General features: G+C 42.7%; 2 protein-coding genes across 2 annotated transcripts in view; one reads left to right on the top strand and one right to left on the bottom strand.

The window, feature by feature from the left end:
• The first annotated feature begins 880 nt into the window (after positions 1–880).
• Positions 881–19,373, top strand: aga (aspartylglucosaminidase). The gene is made up of 9 exons (XM_080008420.1): positions 881–1,154; positions 4,376–4,529; positions 6,283–6,395; positions 7,273–7,385; positions 10,549–10,651; positions 11,959–12,034; positions 12,714–12,821; positions 17,700–17,833; positions 19,135–19,373. Exons 1-9 carry the CDS (start codon positions 1,037–1,039, stop codon positions 19,233–19,235), a joined length of 1,020 nt encoding a protein of 339 aa, XP_079864546.1. The 5' UTR covers positions 881–1,036; the 3' UTR covers positions 19,236–19,373.
• Positions 19,374–19,912: 539 nt separating this feature from the next.
• Positions 19,913–20,054, bottom strand: part of neil3 (nei-like DNA glycosylase 3) — a 16,108-nt gene continuing 15,966 nt past the window's right edge. The window contains exon 10 of the mRNA XM_080008542.1: positions 19,913–20,054. This exon is cut by the window's right edge and continues 499 nt beyond it. The gene's annotated coding sequence lies outside the window, so the exon portion shown is untranslated.

Here is a 20,054-nt window from a genome sequence, read left to right as displayed (position 1 = left end):
ACCAGACGAGCCTTTGGTGGTGGTGGTGTTACAGTGTGGGCAGGTGTGTCTAGTCAATACAGAACTGCCCTACACTTTGACTGGTACAGTGACAAGCCCATACTACCTGAATGACATCATTCATCCAGTCATTGTGCCCCTGCATGAACAACACAGGCCTCGTTTCATCTTCATGGACGACAACGCTCCAGCTCATGGAGGTGGCATCATTAGGGAACGGCTGCTGGAGACTGGGGCACCTCAAATGGAGTGGCCCGCACTCTCTCCAGACCTGAATCCCGTAGAAAACCTCTGGGATCAGAATGGCACCCCATTCTTCAAGAAGAGTGGGGGGCCAGGCCTCAGCAGACAATGAGTCAACTTGTGAACAGCATGAGACGTCGTTGTCAAGCTGTAATTGATGCTCAAGGGCACATGACAAGTTATTGAGACATTGACATTTGTTGTTGTGGTAAACCCACCACTGTTGTTGGCTTTTGTTCCAATAAATTGTTTGAGATGAGGAAATCACCATTGCATGCTTCTACTTAAATGCCCTACTTTCATGATATAACATCACTGGAGCGTGAACTTTTTACATTTTCCATAAATTTCAGCCGAAAGCCAAATATCCCTAACTTTTTGTGAGTAGTGTATATATAATAATAATCATAATAATAATAATAATAATAATAATAATAATAATAATAATAATAATCATAATAATAATAATAAAAATAATAATAGCACGTCTTCAAATTTGTTTAAAAAAAAAGGTATAAAATGAAAGTGAGACCTGCAACCGCCACCCTGCCATGATTCCCGCTGTGGGCGTTTCGGGGACTGTCCCTTTAAGACGTAGCACGCCGTCTGAGCCACCTGACCAAACGCGGAAGTGACAGCCCAGCCCGAAGCGAACCGCGGCGCCCGCGCTCCGCGCCCCATCCCGCGGACGTGTCGGGCTGTACGGGCTGTACGCGCTGGTTCACCGGGGTTCGCTCCTAAGTCCCCCCCGCTCCGCTGTGCTGGTTTCGGCAGTTGTTCTAGCTCCCGGGTAATGGAGGTAGCGGGGCTGATGTTGTCGCCGCTGCTCTGCGTTCTGCTCCTCCCCGGCGGACACGGATCGATACCGCTGGTGATCAATACCTGGCCGTTCCGGGACGCCACGGCTGCGGGTAGGACGGCGCGGGGTGGGTGGAGGGTTTGCGGAGCGACTTCTACTCAAAACAAAAGTAGTAAAACTAGTAAAAAAAAAAAAAAAAAGTAGAGGTATTAGCTTCGAAATGTAGTTGGATAAAAGTCGAAACTCTTCCAAACTGATGAAACTTAAATACAATTCAAACAATGAGTTATATTCCATCCCCACGATGGACATTTTCATAGAAAACGTACTTGTACTTATTTCTACTTTTACTCTTTAGTAAGAGGGTTTCAAGTACAGCGACAGGCTGAATTGTTTGTGGTTATTTTATTATGAGTGCAGCTGAGTAACGGCTTGGAGAGTTGTGTCTACAGTGTTATTATTATTATTGATTTATTGTGCATTTATTTCCACACTTGATTGGTTGAAGGGAGAAACAACCGTTATCAGTAACAGCAGGAAGGAGCTGGTCCACAGGTGAAGTTCTGACCCGGTGGAGGAAGAACCTAAATCTACAACATTTGTAGAATACAGTGAGAGGAGGCTGACCAAATCGAAATGACTAAAAAGTACATTATAAGTTTGAAGGATCGTTTAAAAGTTAAACCTACTCGTACAAGTACAATTGTGTAAAAACATTAAATTAATACATTTATCTGGGTTTATGTGACTAGTTATTACCATCTCTGCAACGCAAATATAATTTGCATGGAAAAGCACTTCAGGGAAAAATTGAATTATGACAGTCGTTATTATTTAAAGCTGTCACAATCCTGAAGTTTGCATTGATGAATCGTCGTTTAAACAACTGTAATGTGAATTGTCATTTGGGGGAAAAAAAAATAATCGAGTTGAATATTTATTTGCCCTGAACCCAACGGATGCAAACGCACCAAGTTCACATTCTATTTGTTGTTTTGACCATAGTGAGGATGTTCGCAAGTACAGTGGTACCTTGATTTACGAGCGCACTAACATACAAGTTTTCCGAGTTACGAGCCGTCGTTCCGTCGATTATTTTGTATTGATTGGCGAGCAAAAGTGTGAGTCCGGCCAGCATCCCGCGTCTCACTCCTTGACTTCACGTGGTTACCTGACCAGTAAGAAGCGGATGACGTCGATTGAATTAAAGCATGAAATCATAGAAAAACATGAGAGATTCTCTTCGACACTCTTTTATTATGTCTTTGTACAATATTTGTTATTTATAAATACATTTTTCTTATTTAAAAACACGTAACAAAAAAAAAAATGGGGTGTTTTTTTGGGGGCTGGAACGGATTAATGGCATTTCAATTCATTTCAATGGGGAAAATTGATTTGCTATACGAGCAGAGTGAATTACGAGCTCTGTCACGGAACGAATTAAACTCGTAAGTCAAAGTACCACTGTATTACAATCTCGTTACACGTTTTCATGATTCACCAGATGTGTTATGACTTGAAAGATACAGAAAAGGAACCTAAATAACACTGGTGTGGCACAAGACATCCGGTCATTATAAAAAACACTGGACCAAACTGTACAAATTAAATGATATTAAATTATTCGTCCTAGTGGGCCAGCGCAATCAACTATCACTCAAAGCGGTCAATGGAAGTGATTGCGCGGTAACAGTTATATGTACCAATATTTTAGACACTTTATGAATTGCCTTCTTACCACCTTATGAAAACGTGTCATTACAAACTTCTAACAATGGTATATCATAGCGGACCGCCATGGTTGAGCGTTGAGTCCCCGTCATCTGCTGGAAGTGGGATCTGGCTACCTGGTACGTACCTCTGCTGGTGCCTCCAGTTGGTGGATTAATCCTCCTGGAAAACCGGGGGATCAGCGACCAAATGCTTGTGGACAAACTCACAATCAATCAGCTATCGTGGTAGACATTGGCATGCCCACACTTCCCCAGCGGCACGGGAACTTTAAAGGTCACTTCCGAAAAAAAAATACTGGGACTTTTCACGTGGTAGGGCAAATGGACTCTTGGGGAAACAATCTGTGCACATATGGGAGATAGATAGATAGATGGATAGATAGATAGGTGTGTGTGTGTCTCTGTGTGTTTATTTTTATATATACACACACATTTGTGTGTGTGTGAGTGTATATGTTTGAGTACAGAATACAAGAGCAGTCCAGACTGTACAACCATTTAAGGGCACTCGTTTAAGCTAAGAGATAATATTGATAAAAACTGAAATTATTCAATATGGGAAGGTCACTTGTTAACCTCAGACAAAAAGGTCACACACACACACACACACACACACACACACACACTCTATTTGTCTTCTAGGTAAGGCAAGTACTTCATAGGTATTCTCCACTATATATAGGGAGTAAATCTCTGCTAAATTGCATGTGATCCAATATATATGAGAAATCCATCCACAACGAGGTTTGTGCACTGACATAAAAAGGAAAAGGAAAAAGTACAGACTTTAATCAAATGGAATGTTACTCGTTCTTAATGAAGGCTTTGCTGACAAGGTTCAACTGGGGAAACCAAACGTACTTATTGCAAGTGGCTTCGGACAAAAGGGTCTTGCCTTGGTCAAATGACGCGATGTAATAAGAGGCAAGCAGGTGCCACGGCGGAACAAGAGTATGAAGATTGTGTTCCAGTCGATCACTACACCAGCGCATTCAACGGAGGTCGGGATGAGAGGCTGCTGATTTGAACAGTTTGAATCAGAAAACAATGCTCTCGGCACTCAAGGGCACAAAGTTGCCCGTCCCTGACATAATATATTTCCTATTTGTAGCTTGAATGTTATTCTCCCTTGTAAGTCGCTTTGGATAAAAGCGTCTGCTAAATGACTAAATGTCTGCTAAATGACTAAATGTAATATTTGGACTAAAACGGATCTTCTTTACTCTGGGGTCACATTTGTTCAGCACCTTGAATTTCTCCTTGTTTAATAAAGGAGGCAATGTACTGCATCAAAGACAAATGGAAAAACAAACAACTAAATTGTAGTCATGTTTGTTTTCAAATAGTTATGGGGCATATTAAATCATTCTGTGCTTGACTGGAAATCTTCCAGAAAGGTTGAGTTTTATAGAAGAGGATAAAACGCAGCTGTTTTAAATACTGGTTAACCTCATCAGGATCTCGAGTTGATGGCTGGTTCACCTGCCTGCGAGACCAGGATCTGCAGGCGTTTATACGACCTGCTGTGGTCACTGGGCGTCAGTGCGTTGCGGTGCATTGGCCTCAGTGTGGTTGGATGTGTTGGATGTGTCTACAGCCTGGGACGCCCTCCAGGCCGGCGGCAGTGCCCTGGATGCCGTAGAAAAGGGCTGTGCACGCTGCGAGAGGGACCAGTGCGATGAAACGGTGGGCTTTGGAGGCAGTCCTGACGAGACCGGAGAAACCACCTTGGACGCCATGATTATGAACGGGTAAGACTGAAATTCAATGGATATAAGCTCAAGCAGATAGATCTGTTCGAGAATCTGTGGTAGAACACGGTGTTGTCTGCATGGGTGACAAAATTATTCAATGTTAATTCAAAACAAGAAGAAACAGAAAAAAGAGGTAATTCACAGCCTTAGGACTTCACAGTCATATGCAAACATATGATTCATTAACAAGAAGCTCATGTGAGGTGGTATATTAATGCGTTTAAAAGCGTGAGTGCTGTGTCCAATACATTCCTGTTGGGAAGGGTTAGGGATCAGTTTCTCTCAATATATTTCCTCACTTGCGCTTGTTTGGTGCCCGAACAAGAGATTGTTTCCACATGGGTGGCTCAATGGCCTTCATGGCCAGTGAGCCACCCTGTTTGCATGCTTATTCCAAGTTTATTAATATCACACGTGACGTGTATTCAAATTGGACACCACACGTGGGTCCCCAGCGATACTCCCGCCAAGTGTGAAGTAGATCGGATGAACGGTTGTCGAGATAATCGAAGGACACATTGTACATACAGAGATTCCTTCCTTTATAGTGGGATGTGCATCACTGTTTATTAGTTGTATGCCCTGGAAGTTTGAATAACATATTATATTTGAATGGCATTACAGCATTTTGTCACGCATTAGATCTGCAGTTTGATTAAAACTTTTATGTAAACCCATCAGAGGCTTCACATCTGCTGCCTTCTAGTGGCAAGTTTCAGGACACGACCTCAACCCACTCCATTCCAACGCAGGCCACGCCCGTTTCAAATTACGCAGGAAACACATTTCTCCTTCTAATGTGTTCTGCCTGCTCGGCCAGTCCCCTCTCAGGGCGCTTTCACGCCCGGCTCGTCTGGAGCGCTTCAACCAGAACCTGGAGCGCTTCCTCCCAGAGGTCGGCTGCTTTGCCCACATGAGAACGCAACGCAACGAGCGGACTGAGAACACCTGGTGGTGTCAGGGCCGGTTCACCTGCAGCGGGAACACAACGCTCTGTGAAGCGGAACGACTCGCTTGCTCGATGCATAATGTCACGCTCGCTGGGTCTGGAGGCAGCGCCGTCTTCTTATCAGATGTAATAAAACATTGTTCCCTCCATGTGGTCTTGACTGTTGCTCGAATTGAATATTTTTTCCGTATAATGACATGCAACCAAAAGACTGGCTACAAAGAAAAAGACTGGTATATGCTGCCGATGCTCCCTTTTTTCGATACTGTTTATATCCGGGAAGGTCGTTCAACTGTAGCAATTTCGAAGAAAAAAATCGGACCAATGAGAGGACGGTTTAAAAGCGCGAGGAGTTTGTTTACACGTTTTGTTCCGCAGTAACATGTTGCCATGTGGACACGAAACTAACTCGGCAGGACTGCAGCTTAGTTTGGGTTCAGCCCCTGATTTGGAACAGGACAAACAAATGGTACGAAAGCGCCCAAAAGTGTTGATGTCTCCCAATATTTTCCCCTTTAAGATGCTGAAGAGAGTTGCATCGAGGTATTTCAAAGAGTTTGGAAGTCAAAGTGGTGTCCACCGACAACGACCCGGAACACCCACCCAGACCGAAACATTCTGCACTGAAAATGTCGGGCTATTGTTGGCGTCACGCTCCCCACTTCCGTACGCAGTCATTGGCGTGAATCCATAATAAGAATGTACTTCCTATCCCCAGCGCCGCTCGGTCGTTCATGTATTTTAACAGCTCCTAAAAGAGGTGGCTCTGGGTGTTCATCACGTCTTGCCCCCCGCCAACAGCGACACCATGGAGGTCGGCGCTGTGGCAAACCTGAGGAGGATCAAGAACGCCATCGGTGTAGCGAGGGCCGTGATGGAGCACACGGACCACACACTCCTCGTGGGAGATTCTGGTACTACACCATAACATGTAAACCCAGTGGGAACCGCTTTGTCGGGACCAACATTTGAACCCTTTCCGACAAGCTACATCTGTTGGCTACTTACTGATGGTGGCTGTAAGTTACATTTACACATGTTCATATTATACAATCCATTGGTTTTATGATAATGCGTCGCACTGTGAGTTAAAGTTGGATATTCTAGAATTCCTCCCCCAGGAAGGGTTCTCCTATCTTCATATGTTTGTTTCTGGTGGGGTTTAAATAAACCACGTTGGATTGATTTAAGGGCGGCTTTGATGTATGTTGATTCATGTTCATCAACTTGAACGTTTCAGTCTCCCCAACGGCCGTCTCTCCCACGAGGTGAATCGGTTGTCTTTCTCCCCAGAATTATATAAACAAACTCTCAGAGGGAGAGCTTGTGTAAGTCTATTTTAAAGTGCACTTTGACCTTTTATCTCTGTGATCTCATGTATTTGAGAAAAAAAAAAAAAAATCTGTTTTTACCTTTTTTTGTTTTTATTCTTTGCTTTTAAATAATGCCTTTTATGCCTCCTAAAGCACATGTAATTGCCCTTGGGTATGAGATGTACTTCACTATTAAACCTTGCCTTGGTGGAGAACTTTTATTTATAGAGGATAATAATATCCTGTAATAAAATTTCAAACCAAATGGCAACGCCGGTATTGGTCTGGAAAATAGCAATGCGCTTTCAAGCAGTGTTCAGTGTTGGTTGGCCGGTGATTTTTCATCAAATTCTCTCCAAGTCTACTCCATAGGTGAGAATTACCCCAGGAAGGAGGAGGGAGGGTGTTCTGGAGCGAGCGACTGACCACGGAGCTGGAACTTGACCGGAAAGTGTAATTTGACCGTCTCTCTCTTTAGCGTCTGTGTTTGCTGAGAGTATGGGCTTTGTGGCAGAAGACCTGACGACAAACAAATCCATGAACATTTTCAGGCGGTGGCTGGAAGGCGGCTGCCAACCCAATTATCGAAAGGTGTGTGTGGGGGGTGGGGGATTTTTTTTTTTCTTTTTTTATTTCCTCCTCTTCTTTCTTCATCCCCGCGGCTGCTGCGGACGTGCGGCTTCTTTAAAGTTGGATGTGAAGTGTTGAAACTGACGGGTGTATTGCAGCAGTCTGTACAGGACTCCGTAAGGGAGGTGGAACTCTGCCGGAGCGGGGCGTTAGCGCTGGATAACAGCCCCCGGTCATCCCACCAACCCTAACAATATCTGATAATATCCACAGACACATTCTTTTTTTGACGCGCCCCCAGTGTTTTCCTTTTGTAGAGTGGAACGCGCTCAGACTCCCCACTGATGTTTTGGCCGCTGGGCGCAGCTCCAGCAGAACACACAGCAGTTGGCGCCTTGCTCAACGGCATAACGGCCTTTTTGTGCAACAACTGTTACTGTACACACCTTTTTAAAATGTAGTTTCTTGTTTGACTCTTTTATTTATCCCTACTTTTATACCATGTCATTTCAGTGTGATGTGCCCTTGAGTGCAGTGTGAAAGCACTAGACAAATACAACTTTTTTACGAGTTAGCTTCCATTACAAACAGTATGGCAGCTGAAATATGCTTTTTAGAAATACTCATCGTTATTATGACGATGATAATTGCAGCAATGGTAATCGTAATTTCAATCAATCAAGCACAATTCAACAAAAAAAAATGCAAATTAACAAAGAAACACTTATAAACCGTAAAAAAGTAAGAATAACCTGCGTTGCCTTTCCGCCAATACAAATTAAATTCAAAGAACGTACAGGCAGCGTTAGAGACCTTTCCAGTGCAGAGAGCCGGAGAGGAACCAACACAACCGCACCAAAATAATAAAAGATAAGGCCACATAGATAAGGCCACGCATATTTTGGAGATGTATCTTAATTCAATATCTATCTACCGCTTTTGGTGGGAGACTTCAAAGGAGGGCGGCGCATGTCACGTCCACGTCCAAACCTGAACAAAATGAAGGGTCAGGTGTTCAAGGGAAGCGGGAGGGACTCGCAGCTGCGTCTGTTCAAATTGCCAGAAGAAAGTTGCGACTGCCCCTTAAGCCGCTAAACCAATCATTTGCCTGAAGGGGCTTTTTGGGGAAATGTCGAATTGCTGCCAAGGTCGTCGGCCATTTGCAAAGTTATCTGTATTCCAACCCAAGTTGGGGGAAACTTTTTTCGGGGGGGGGGGGGGGGTGTCGTCTCGTAGAAGTTTTGGCTGAAACAGGGCGTGAATAATGAATAATGCACACAAGTCTCGAAAAGGGAAAATGGTGAAAGGCAGCCTTGTTGATCCCGGCTGTGTGCTGGATGGTGTAATAAAAACCCCGCAGAGATAAAACACCATTATATCCGAACAGGTTGTTAACTTTGCGCCGCGCGCGCTCCCGTCTCCTCTTTCAAAACAGTCTTGAGGTGAAACGTAGGATCATCAAAAACTGTTTTCTTCCCTTTGAATCGGCACGAGACTAAAATGAAATGTTTGACAAAAAAACACCCTCTGGATTGTCGAAAATTTCTCATTTAACCTGTTCACCCCGGCAGCTCTGCACCTGTGGGAGGGAGGAGAGGTGGTGGAATTTCAAACACAACTGTCTGAACCCAGCCGTCGCAAAAGAACAGCGACTGAAAAGAAGCGGAGACGGGAAAACGGCCCTTAATTAAAACCACGCGGCGCCACTTGCATTTCACGGCCGAGCCGAGGGGCGGGGCGGGGCGGGGCGCTTCTGATCAGACCGGCTGACGGGAATCTAACCTTGCGACCCGCTAATCCCTGCTCGGCCACACCTGGTCAGAGGATGCGGCCGATGCAAAACACGTCAGAATGTTAACGATGAATCCACCGTGACGTCACAACCAACGTCAAATCACAGAACTGACTTTAACTACCTCTACCTTCCTTTACTCTACCTCTACTTTAACTACCTCTACCTCCTCTATTCTACCTTTAATTGAACTCTACCTACCTGTACTCTACCCGCCTTACTCTACCTTTACTCAAACTAACTCTACCCATATTCTACCTCTACTCTGCCTCGTTTCTACCGCTATTCCACCTCTTTTCTACTTATTAAAAATATCACACAGAGCCGTCCAGGCGCCGATGATTCGCACACACAAATATATTTATGACCTCCCTCACTTCTAGTTGGTCATTGAAGTGTTATCCCTGTGCATTTTGTACCGTCTGTTTTATCCTGTTACTGTAATGCACACTGACAGGGAAGAATAATAGTCAACAAAAACAGATAAAAACACACTGCTCATCTTGAGTCTCAGCGGAGACAGGTCTCTGACTGATGATTCTACTCGTTGACTTTCAGGGGGCAGTTCTTATTATTTTGAGGCTTGAGTACTTGAGATATAAAGTTCAATAGAATATACACGCACACACAATACACCGACTAAAAAATATAAGCATAGGCTGTTGCTTATGGCAAACACTTCTCTTATGTGCCGACGCCCATGCAGCTGAAGCTGTTTGTACATGTTTTAAATCGCATAAATAGATTGTAAATAAATAAAAAGACCATTATTTTATGTTGCCTTTGAACTGCGGTAACTTTACCTCACCCTTAATCTTTCTCCCTCCACCTTTGTTATATTCCACTATTTCTTTCTACTGGGGATTGAAGAGGAGATCCCCAATTTCCCTCAATGTCTTGATGGAAAAATGCCATATGGTTTGATTGTTTAATTCATCTGTATAAAACTTTGTCCATCATTCGATGTTTACGGGTTTGTTTTCATTGGCGTCAATATGTGATGTTGATTAATGAGCCTGTGTAGCAGCTGCCATGCTGCTGCTGTCACCAAACACTATCAACAACACCACATCCAGCCAACAGCTGTCCTGCTGGGCCTCGTGTGTGATTTGTTTGCTAGTGAAACTGAAACCTTAATGGACTCTTCGAATAAAACTACCTGCGTAGCCCTGCCGTCTCCCGTTGGGTCTGTTGTTCTGGGGATTTCTGTAGTAATTAAATTCAAAATTAAAAGTATTTAGACACTGTTTTGTCACCACTTATCAAATTAAAGGCCAATTATCCGGTGATCGACATTTAAAGTGTTCGAGCGCTAACTGCATTAAATTAGTTCCAAGAGAGCAGCAGCAAAACAAACCCAGGCACTGATTGTCTTGTCCCTGCTGCCCACAGAACGTGTTTCCAGATCCTTCCAAGTCCTGTGGACCCTACAAGCCACGGGCAGCGCTGAGGCAGAGAGCGCGGACTCTCAATATACACTCTCACGACACCATCGGTAACTTCACTTCACGTTCAGGTTTAAAGTTTGGTCGGCGCCAGTTTCCTTTAAACTTTCCTCTCCCTCACCAGGGACCTGCACTGCATCTTAATGATGCACAAGCGTCCTACACCGTCCATTTAGTGTCCTATTCAAGCTGTCCTATACTAGGTGTACATAGTGGGTGTCCCGCATATTGGGTGATCTGAACTGTGTCCTATACTAGGAGCCCTGTAATTAGTGTCCTATACTAGGTGTCCTATGAGTTTGCGATTCTAGGTGCCCTATAGTGAGTGGCCTACACTAGGTGTCCAATTCTAGGTGTCCTACTGTGAGTTTTCAAGCTTCCCTCAACACTTAGATTACAAAAGGAACAAGGAGATAAGATGATAAGAACATTTTAATATAATATATTTATGAAAACAATGCCAGTTTAAAAAAACAAAATAAAGACAAACACAATAGAATGCTTAAAGGAGACCTATTATGCTCCTTTTCAACCGGTTAATATAGGTCGGAGGTCCCCAAAACATGTTTTTGAATTGTTTTGCTGAAAATACCACTCAGATGATGCATTCTAGCCAACATGCCTCTAACCCATCCTATTCCAAAACAGGCTGTATTTTATGGGTGGAGCCCTTAAGTCCTCAAAATCTGTTTCTAAAATGTTTTTTTTTGTTTCATATAAATGTCAGGAAATAAAATAAATACATCTACAATAACACACTATTTTTATTGGTTTTGTATTTTTTTTTTTTCTCTAAAGAAACACGCAGCAGTATTATATTTTAAATATTTACATTTCCATCGTCTGCATTTGTTCAGACGGTTGGTTTTAATTTCTCTTTCTTTTCAAAGGTTTGTTTGTTGAGTTACTCGGATGGGGGCGGTTCTGAGTCTACTGAAGCCCAACGTGATGTAGGCTTGGGCAGCAAATGTGAACAGGTTGTTTGAGGACACGTTTTCTGAAACAGACAGCTCGCTAAAAACTGACTGAGTTGTCTTATTTCACAGTGTGTGTTAGTAGTTCCATCAGAGACCCAAATGTAGGCGCACACGCAGTGGTAAAGTGAGTTTTCCATCATGGGTCCCCTGTGAAGTATGCTTATGGAACGCTTGACGTCAAAGTGTGTGCGTGCATCTCTTTAACTTTTCAAATAATTTAGGGAATCTCCACACGGTCGGGAGAGTCGGAAACTGAGCTCCCTCACAACTTCCAGAGGGGTTGTATGTGGGGACGTCAGTTGATGTTGATTGATTTTTTTGGTCTATTTGTTGATGTTTTGGTGTCTTATCATTTTGGGGTTTTTTTGTCGTTGCACCAGGTGTGATTGCGGTCAGTCAAGAGGGTGAAGTTGCAGCAGGGACCTCGACCAATGGATTGAGTCACAAGATCCCAGGGTGTGTATCAAGGTCATGTTGGCCTCACTTTTTCCAAATAAGTTTGCATTTCTTCTGTATTTCTACAATGATATTTATTGTGTTGAGTTTCCGTTGAAAGTGTAGTTTTATTTCTAAGAGGTATTTCAGTTCAGCTTGAGCTCAACTTTGAAAAGCAAAAGAACACCATTACATTCTTAAATCAAGGACAAACCACCAGGGGACTAAATGGAGGATGGATAGTGATTCTGAGTCCAGTGGCGATTCAGTTCCCTGGTTTTGGACGGACATTCTTCTGTGATCGATGAGATTAATAGAGAATTAAAGAAAGAAATGAAAACAATAAAAAGGTTGTCGTTGTTGAATTTGTATTCCGCCTGATTTTGATCTGTTTAATTTGACTCTCGAGAAAGGCTTTTCGTTTTGTGTTCTATTTTATTTACAGAACTGCCATTTGTGTGTTTAATTCCCATTAACAACCTTTAACAACAACCTTGCATAACTTAACAGCCTCACTGCCACCAGCTCCAATAAAAAAAAAAAAAAAAAAGTGTAGCTGACTCTCCCAAATATTACCATACCACATGGCTTTGAATGAGTCATAAAACAGCTTGACAGGGACTTCCAGGGGATAAGAGGTTAAGGGGAAGTCGGTACTTGTCACTGATTGGTCCGTTTGCTTGCGGGTTACCTCCACCAGGCGTGTGGGAGACTCCCCGGTGGTGGGCGCGGGGGCCTACGCAGACAGCACCGCAGGGGGTGCTTCAGCGACCGGCGACGGAGACGTCATGATGCGGTTCCTCCCCAGGTAAGGTCAGCTGTTAGCAACACGACATCATAACACGGAGCGTCAGGTGGGATCTGCCACGACGAAGGATGCTTTCACATCTGCCGTGTTTAGTCCCTGTGAGTGGAAGCCCGGTGCGTTGACCTCCTTGCTGCGGTGAGTTTGGGCATGTGTGAACGCAGTCATTTAACCTTGGGGCGGAACCAAAACAACCGGTGCGAGACCGTATGCGAGAGGTGGTCCGGGACCGGTTCCAAGAGAACCCTGGTGCTGTTCGCTTGCGGTGAGAACACAATTCGATCCTGATTCAACTCATTTGCAGGAAGTGAACCAAACAAGTAAACCTTGATTTGATGTATTATTGGTTTGGGGCGGGGCTTTTTTTTTTCCATACCCGTCTGCATTTGTTGACATTTCCAGCCCTGCTCCGCCCACACGACGCTAGCTCGCAGCGGGAACTTCCAACAAGTAGTGATTTCCACGGAGACACATTGGGGCAGGACTTCCTGTGGACGACAGGAAGTAGACCGGCACATTCTAACTTTAAGAATAAAATAACAAAAAGCGTGTCGGCTTTCATAGCGATGTCTCTGTCACACGCCTACTCCTCTCCGCCTACTGCTCTCGCCATGCGCCAACAGGGCTCCTACATTACCCACAATGCACTTTAATGTACGCTGTCGATGCTCCATTTTAGATACTGTTGTTTACACCCGGGAAAGGTCGTTCAACTCAAAAGGAAACCAGGGCGCCTGCAACTTACTGCAGTAAGGGCCCAGCCCCCAGATTCAGAACAAAACAAACAAACTACAGGGATGAAAGCTCCCTAAGATTACTACTACTACTCTTTACAACAACATTTACTACTTCTACCACTACCAATATTCCTACTACTATGGTACCTTTACAACTACATCAAGTAGTTGTAGTCATGGTCGTAGTAGATGTTGTAAAGGCAGTAGTGCCACTACCATTACTACTGCCATTACAACTACATCTACTACTACCATCACTAACGTTATAACTGCCTCTAGTCCGACTAACAATGCAACTACTTCTATTACTACAACTACTTCTATTGCCATTACAACTACCTACACTACTATTACCACATCCACATTATAACTTAATCTACTGCCACCATGACAATTACCTGGACTACTCACATTACAACTACCTCAATTAAAACTTCCATTACAACTACCACCACCACTACTACTTATAGCATTGGTACTACTACTACTTTTTTGCTGCTGTAACATCAATATTAATTCCCCACTGGGAAGTGTTACCTTATCTTACTACTACTTTACTCTGTCGCTCATTACTCAGTCATTGGAACAGGCTGTGAAACTTGCGCTGCTGTTGCATCATTTATCGTGACGTCATCTTGAACTTGATCGATCAGAACCTTTTCTACTTCAAGCAGGGATCCGTGGCTCCAATCAATAGCACGACGCTCACTCCTGCCAGTGCAGCGTTTATACGGCAACCGACCGAAAAACCAAAGGGCTGAGTTTTGATCTGCAGTCCCGGGTCGGATGTGAAAAGTGAGACGGGAACATGAAAGGTCCTTCTGGTCTTTGTGGTCCAGTGGCTTCATCAGAACCACTTCCTGCTGGAGTTCACTGATGTATCCTCCATGTGAAGCAGCTCCTCTTCCTCTTCTCCTCCAGAGACGAAGGTGTTTTGAAGCCTACGTCTGGGTGGGTAGCTGTGCCTGTTCAGGTTTTGGGAACGGGGCCCTCTGCCGGTGGAGTTGTCGGAGACTAAGACGTCTTCCAGGGAAGGATCGGAAACGTCTCCACACGTGTGCCTGTGAATTTCCTCCGTGATTTCACCGTCTGATCAAAGGGCTGAGGCATTCATTTTTAAAGGGCGTTCTTATCGCTCCCTGTGCAGTTATGAAAGTACCAAATTATTGAATTCATTTCAAAATGCTTGTTATTCAGAAATCCCATGAGAACATTTTGCGTTCAAGTAAGAAATATAAAAAAGAAACAAAACAAAAAGCGATGAGATCCAAGTTTCCCCCTGTTGGAAGTTGTATTGCTTCTCACAGCAGAGAAAACTGAAACTGTCACACTTAGTGTGAGACAATTTTTGTTGTTGTTGTCGAGAGCAGATTTGACTACGTTGGCCCCAAAATGCCATTTGTACCTTTCATGCAAGTTAAGAATTTTTTTTATTCATTTATTTTTTAAATCTTATACAAAGGGAGTTTGCAGAGTTGACATATGGGCGAGATACAGGTCTGCTCACGGGCACATGGGCAGTCACTCATACTCCATCTTAAATGGTGTACTGTACTACATGCCCGTCCTTTCATCCAATATACTTTAGTGTGTGAGCAAAAGCCACGTCTTCTTGGACGTACTACATGATATTGAGGGTTGAGTCCAGTATTTCACCAGATATAGATGTACTATTTTGCCAAACTGTGGTTTCTAAACACTAATTTGCTGTACTACATAGTATGCTAGTACACCATCACAGAAGCAGGTATCAGTATCAGTATCCATTATCCAGTATTCCACAGCTGTTGATGTTTTTTTGTTATTTTGTCAGTTCAATGATCTGATGAGTGAATATTCTCAGCCAAACAGAGATGACAGAGTTCAGAGTTCAGGTGAGAGTGCGCCAAAATATTCTGTTTCTATTGTTTTCTTTTCATATTTGCACACGTCGTGGCCTCAACACACCAGCATGGAGAGGAACAGCAACGCGCTTCTGCGTTTTCAGTCCAACGTGGTGCAGCTGGATTGTATTCCACAGCAGTTGCCCTCAGTTGACACACATTCATCATTTCAACTTTTAAGGCAAATTCCCGCCGCTCTGCTTTTCAGCGTAGAATTGGAAAATGAAACTCAAGGTTTCGCTTTTCATTTTGGCACATTTTAGCACGGCACAAATTGAAACGTCACACACACACACACACACACACACACACACACACACACACACACACACACACACACACACACACACACACACACACACACACACACACACACACACACACACACACACACTCTTTTGGATGGTGGCCGGTGAAATGAGTTCTTTCGGGATTTTTTTCCCCCGAAAGAACTTCCAAACAAGGTGTCACTTGTGCAAATCAAGCAAATATTTTTAAAGCTATGACTCGTTAATGACAGGGGTGTGGCAAACCGTGCTTCTGAGATAATCACCTCCCAAGTTTTACCCACACCAGGTTCATTCAGCTCCCACAATGCAAATGGGGCTGGAGGACCAACAAAGCCTCATGGCTACTTAACACACTGCTGAACGGGCCAATCACTGCTTTGTTCTTGTGTTTTGAGGGAACGTTGAACAGCGTCATCAACACACAACTATTTTTGTTTTTAAAAAAGCTTTTATTTAACAGTAAGAATATACATGTTTTATAAAAGTGGATTTTTTTTTTGTAGTTTAAAAGTACGGAAAACTCAACAAAATGTAGTCAATCAATATTATGAGTCTCAGAAAATCTGAAAATTTGTCACCAACCTCAACAGACTTCATCACGTCATCAATTTCTTCCGTTGTAACAACAACGGACGTATCGTCGGTCTCCTCCGGTGGTTCTTGAAAATATTCAGTTTCATCGTCACATTAAGTTTGAAATCCGCTGTTTGAAATGTTCTCCAAGACAAGAGTAACATCACATTCAGCGTCGCTGTCGTTCTCCGCGTCGCTGTGGGAGAACTGACTCTCATCACGGAAAATAAAGTCCAGTACGCGCTGCTTACACTGACTTGGATCTATCACACTGGTCAGATTAAGGTCCCAAATATGATTCAGAGCACACAGGGTCACATATGAATGTCACATTTTGAGAACAACACATGTTGTATTTTTCCTACACAGCCAGTGCTGCGCCTCCTTTTCAAAGTGCTCAATGTTTTAAAGAGTGAGCAGCGGATCAGGCACCTTGAGATGTTTACAAACTACACCACATCCAGACAACAGTACGGCTGCTTTTTTATATTGTTACATGGAAATTACTTAAAGTAAGAACATTTGGCCATAACCGTTGAAAAAGCGAGTGGACGACAGATGACATCATAGCTGGAGGATCCTAAATGGCTGTACTTACTATAGTAGATGAAATATTAGACTATAAATGTACTTTGTAAATTCAACAACTGCTATATTTGCAACATCCTAGAACCCTTTCTACTTTTATATGTGAAATTAAATGTATATTGGTGATATCGATGTTGCTTTTGGAAACAACGGGCAATGTTTTCCGAAGAAGTTCAAGTTCAAGTTCAAGTTCAAGAGATTATTTGTCACATACATATACATACGGTCATACATATATGCTGTGAAATGTCATGACACCCGGTGATTACGCACAATAAGCTCTATAAATACTAAAAAAATACCAAAATGTGCGTAATCGACACAAGGTGCTCGCGCAGGCAGCCGCAAGGGGAGGCGCCACAATCGCGATTCTGGGTCCTATAATTATATAATAGAATTAATTGACTGTGTTGTAAGCCAGCTCCTGATTGATCAGCCAGTGGGCCAACATCAGGTGGCCCACCAATGGGAAAGGTTTGGGGGCGGGGCCACAGTGGTACGGGCATCCCTTTCCAAACACAGACTTCCAAAATGCACAAAGCGTTTATATTGGCTGTGACAACCCAATTTTGGACGAGGGCTTTTTTTTTTTTTTTAATATGTTGTTTCCATTTGGTTGATATTTAATTGATCTGATTGTGAAACAATAACACGTCATAAAAAAAAAAATAAAAAATCCTGGAATTTTAGATGAGTCAAATAGTTCCGACCAACACTCATCTCATGTGCGTCCAGCGTTCAAGATCACACTTTGATCACTGGTCTTTGACGTTGTACCTTTACAACCCTCACGCTGATCTGCATCCACAGCTACTTGGCCGTGGAGCTGATGCGAGGGGGGATGGAGCCGGCGTTGGCCTGCAAGGCGGCCATTTCCAGGATCAAGAGGCTTTACCCAGGGTTCTTCGGGGCTGTCATCTGTGCTAACACAACGGGACATTATGGTGAGTGTTTGGATTTGCAATACAAACCGCTCAGCTTCTGCCAAAGCTTCTGCCGCACATGGCGAAGCACGCTTCTCTCCGAGCGTCTGACGGCCAAAATATTTATTAAGGCGTCTCACGAGCACTGAATGCTAATGACACGGAATGGAAGGAGTCTCCATGATCAGATAAGACTTAATCCCGTGGGGAAGCACAGTGGCAAAGCACGGTGCAAGTCAAGAAAGGGATGAGAAGTAAAGTGGAGATAAAAGTAAAATATAAAAAGTAAAGTACCATATGTACACATGGGTGATCGGGATTCATTTATATATTTAAATATATTTATTTATATATATATATTTACAACGGTGGCGATCAGGGAATTCACGTGGTATCGATCCAGCACAATATCAGCTTATGAATTAAATGATTACTTTGTAAGATTAAAGTAAAGCCCTTTTTTAGATTAAAAATAAATAAATTGTCAAAATCAATGCTTTTAATTTGGAGGAATCTTCTCCTCAGTACGAGTCGCAGGTTTCAGGTTCTATAACATCGGAAATGTTGACTGATGAAGAGGAGCTCGACTCATCTTGATGAAATAAATATATGGATAAATAAAACCTGATAATGTTTGAAAATCAAGACCTCATAAATGCAAATGTGGGATTATATCATGACTTTTAAGACCCAATGTTTGCAACACTGAATTTAAGACATTTCAAGGATCTTGATTGTGTGTTTTTGTTATAATACATCTTAGAACAGCCATTTATTGGCATTAAAAAAAAAAAAAAAAAAAATTGTAAATTACAAAACATTTGGAGACCTTGAAAGAAGTTTGAATCTTTTCAACTGATGCACTTTTACGTAATTCACATTCTATTTATTGCAACATTTCTAACATTGGTTTAAAATCCTGCTGAAATTCGGATGGAAACGCACAATTATGTTATAATAATAATAATAATAATAATAATAGGCAATAATGTAAAATATAATGTTGCATCAAAACTAGTTTCAAAATAAAAGTCCCTCACGATCCTGTATTACCATCCATATTGCTCCTAATTTCTTTTATGTTTTATTATTCATTGCGTCATCATTTGTACTGTTTTTTAATTGTGGTTTTTATTTTATCTATTTATTTATATATTTTAAATGTATTTATTATTATAATTTTTTTTAATAAATGGTTTTTAACTTTTCAAACCGCGGCAAATCTTGACTTGTGTGGGCAGTTCAGTTTTATTCTATTGGTTGTATAGAGATGTTGAATGACGCCACTGAAGTCATCTCTTGTTGGTGTGGATCCTCCCCAGGGGCAGCGTGTAACAAAAGCCCCGCCCTCTCCCGGTTCCACTACATGGTGTCGGACTCCCAGTCCAACGCACCCACACTCAAATCTGTGGACTGCTTCTGAACTGATCCAGAGACAGACTCCTTTTTAAGATTTTGCAGTTTTTGTGCTGTAATGTACAAGGTCTTAATGACCGTACGTATTTTACAATGTTGTGATTTTTGCTTTGATTCCTAATAAATGTCACTAATCAAACAAGAACATTTTTCACTGAATTGTTTTGCAATAGGTTATAAGGTCGCATAGGTTTTTGCGTCTAGATTTATTTAATTTACTCCGTTTCCTGCTGCTGCGGAGCAGATTGCAGATGGCTCCCGAAAAAAAATCCCGCCCGTGTTCTCACTGTCCAGTGGCAAATTCTACCGGACCGTGAGCCCGTGGTTTGGAACCCCTGCCCCAGAGGACATTCCGTCTGCGATGGTCGGGTTTATTTCCCCACTTTCATGACCACATTTGTGGAATTACTGGACGTTCTGGTCCAAGGCTCAGGACTCTGCCTTGTACACAGCGAAACACAGGAGACAGGGAGACGCTCGGGGCGTCTCGGTGCAACAAACTGGATGAACTCAGATCGAACTTTATTGCTCATCAAATGTGAATTGATTTGCTAATGTTAAACATTTATAATCAACTATTTATTCATAGAAAACAATACACAATCCAATTCAGCATTCAAATAGTAAATTTCTTTAAAATATTCAAATTCTATTCAGATTGTGTCCTGCAGCGCTAACGGGTGCTCATACATGATACAGATCAAATTTAGGACATTTTTGCAAGTTTTTTTCAAAAATACGGCATAGTTAATGAGTTGTTACGCACTTTATTACACAAAAGTAAAATAACAACTTGAGGTAGACTTATAAACATATGGTATGGGAC

This window comes from Zeus faber (genome assembly GCF_960531495.2).
Source record: "Zeus faber genome assembly, chromosome: 10".
NCBI lineage: Eukaryota > Metazoa > Chordata > Actinopteri > Zeiformes > Zeidae > Zeus > Zeus faber.
The sequence above is the reverse complement of the archived record's forward strand: the minus strand, read 5'-3'. Positions and strand labels throughout refer to the sequence as shown.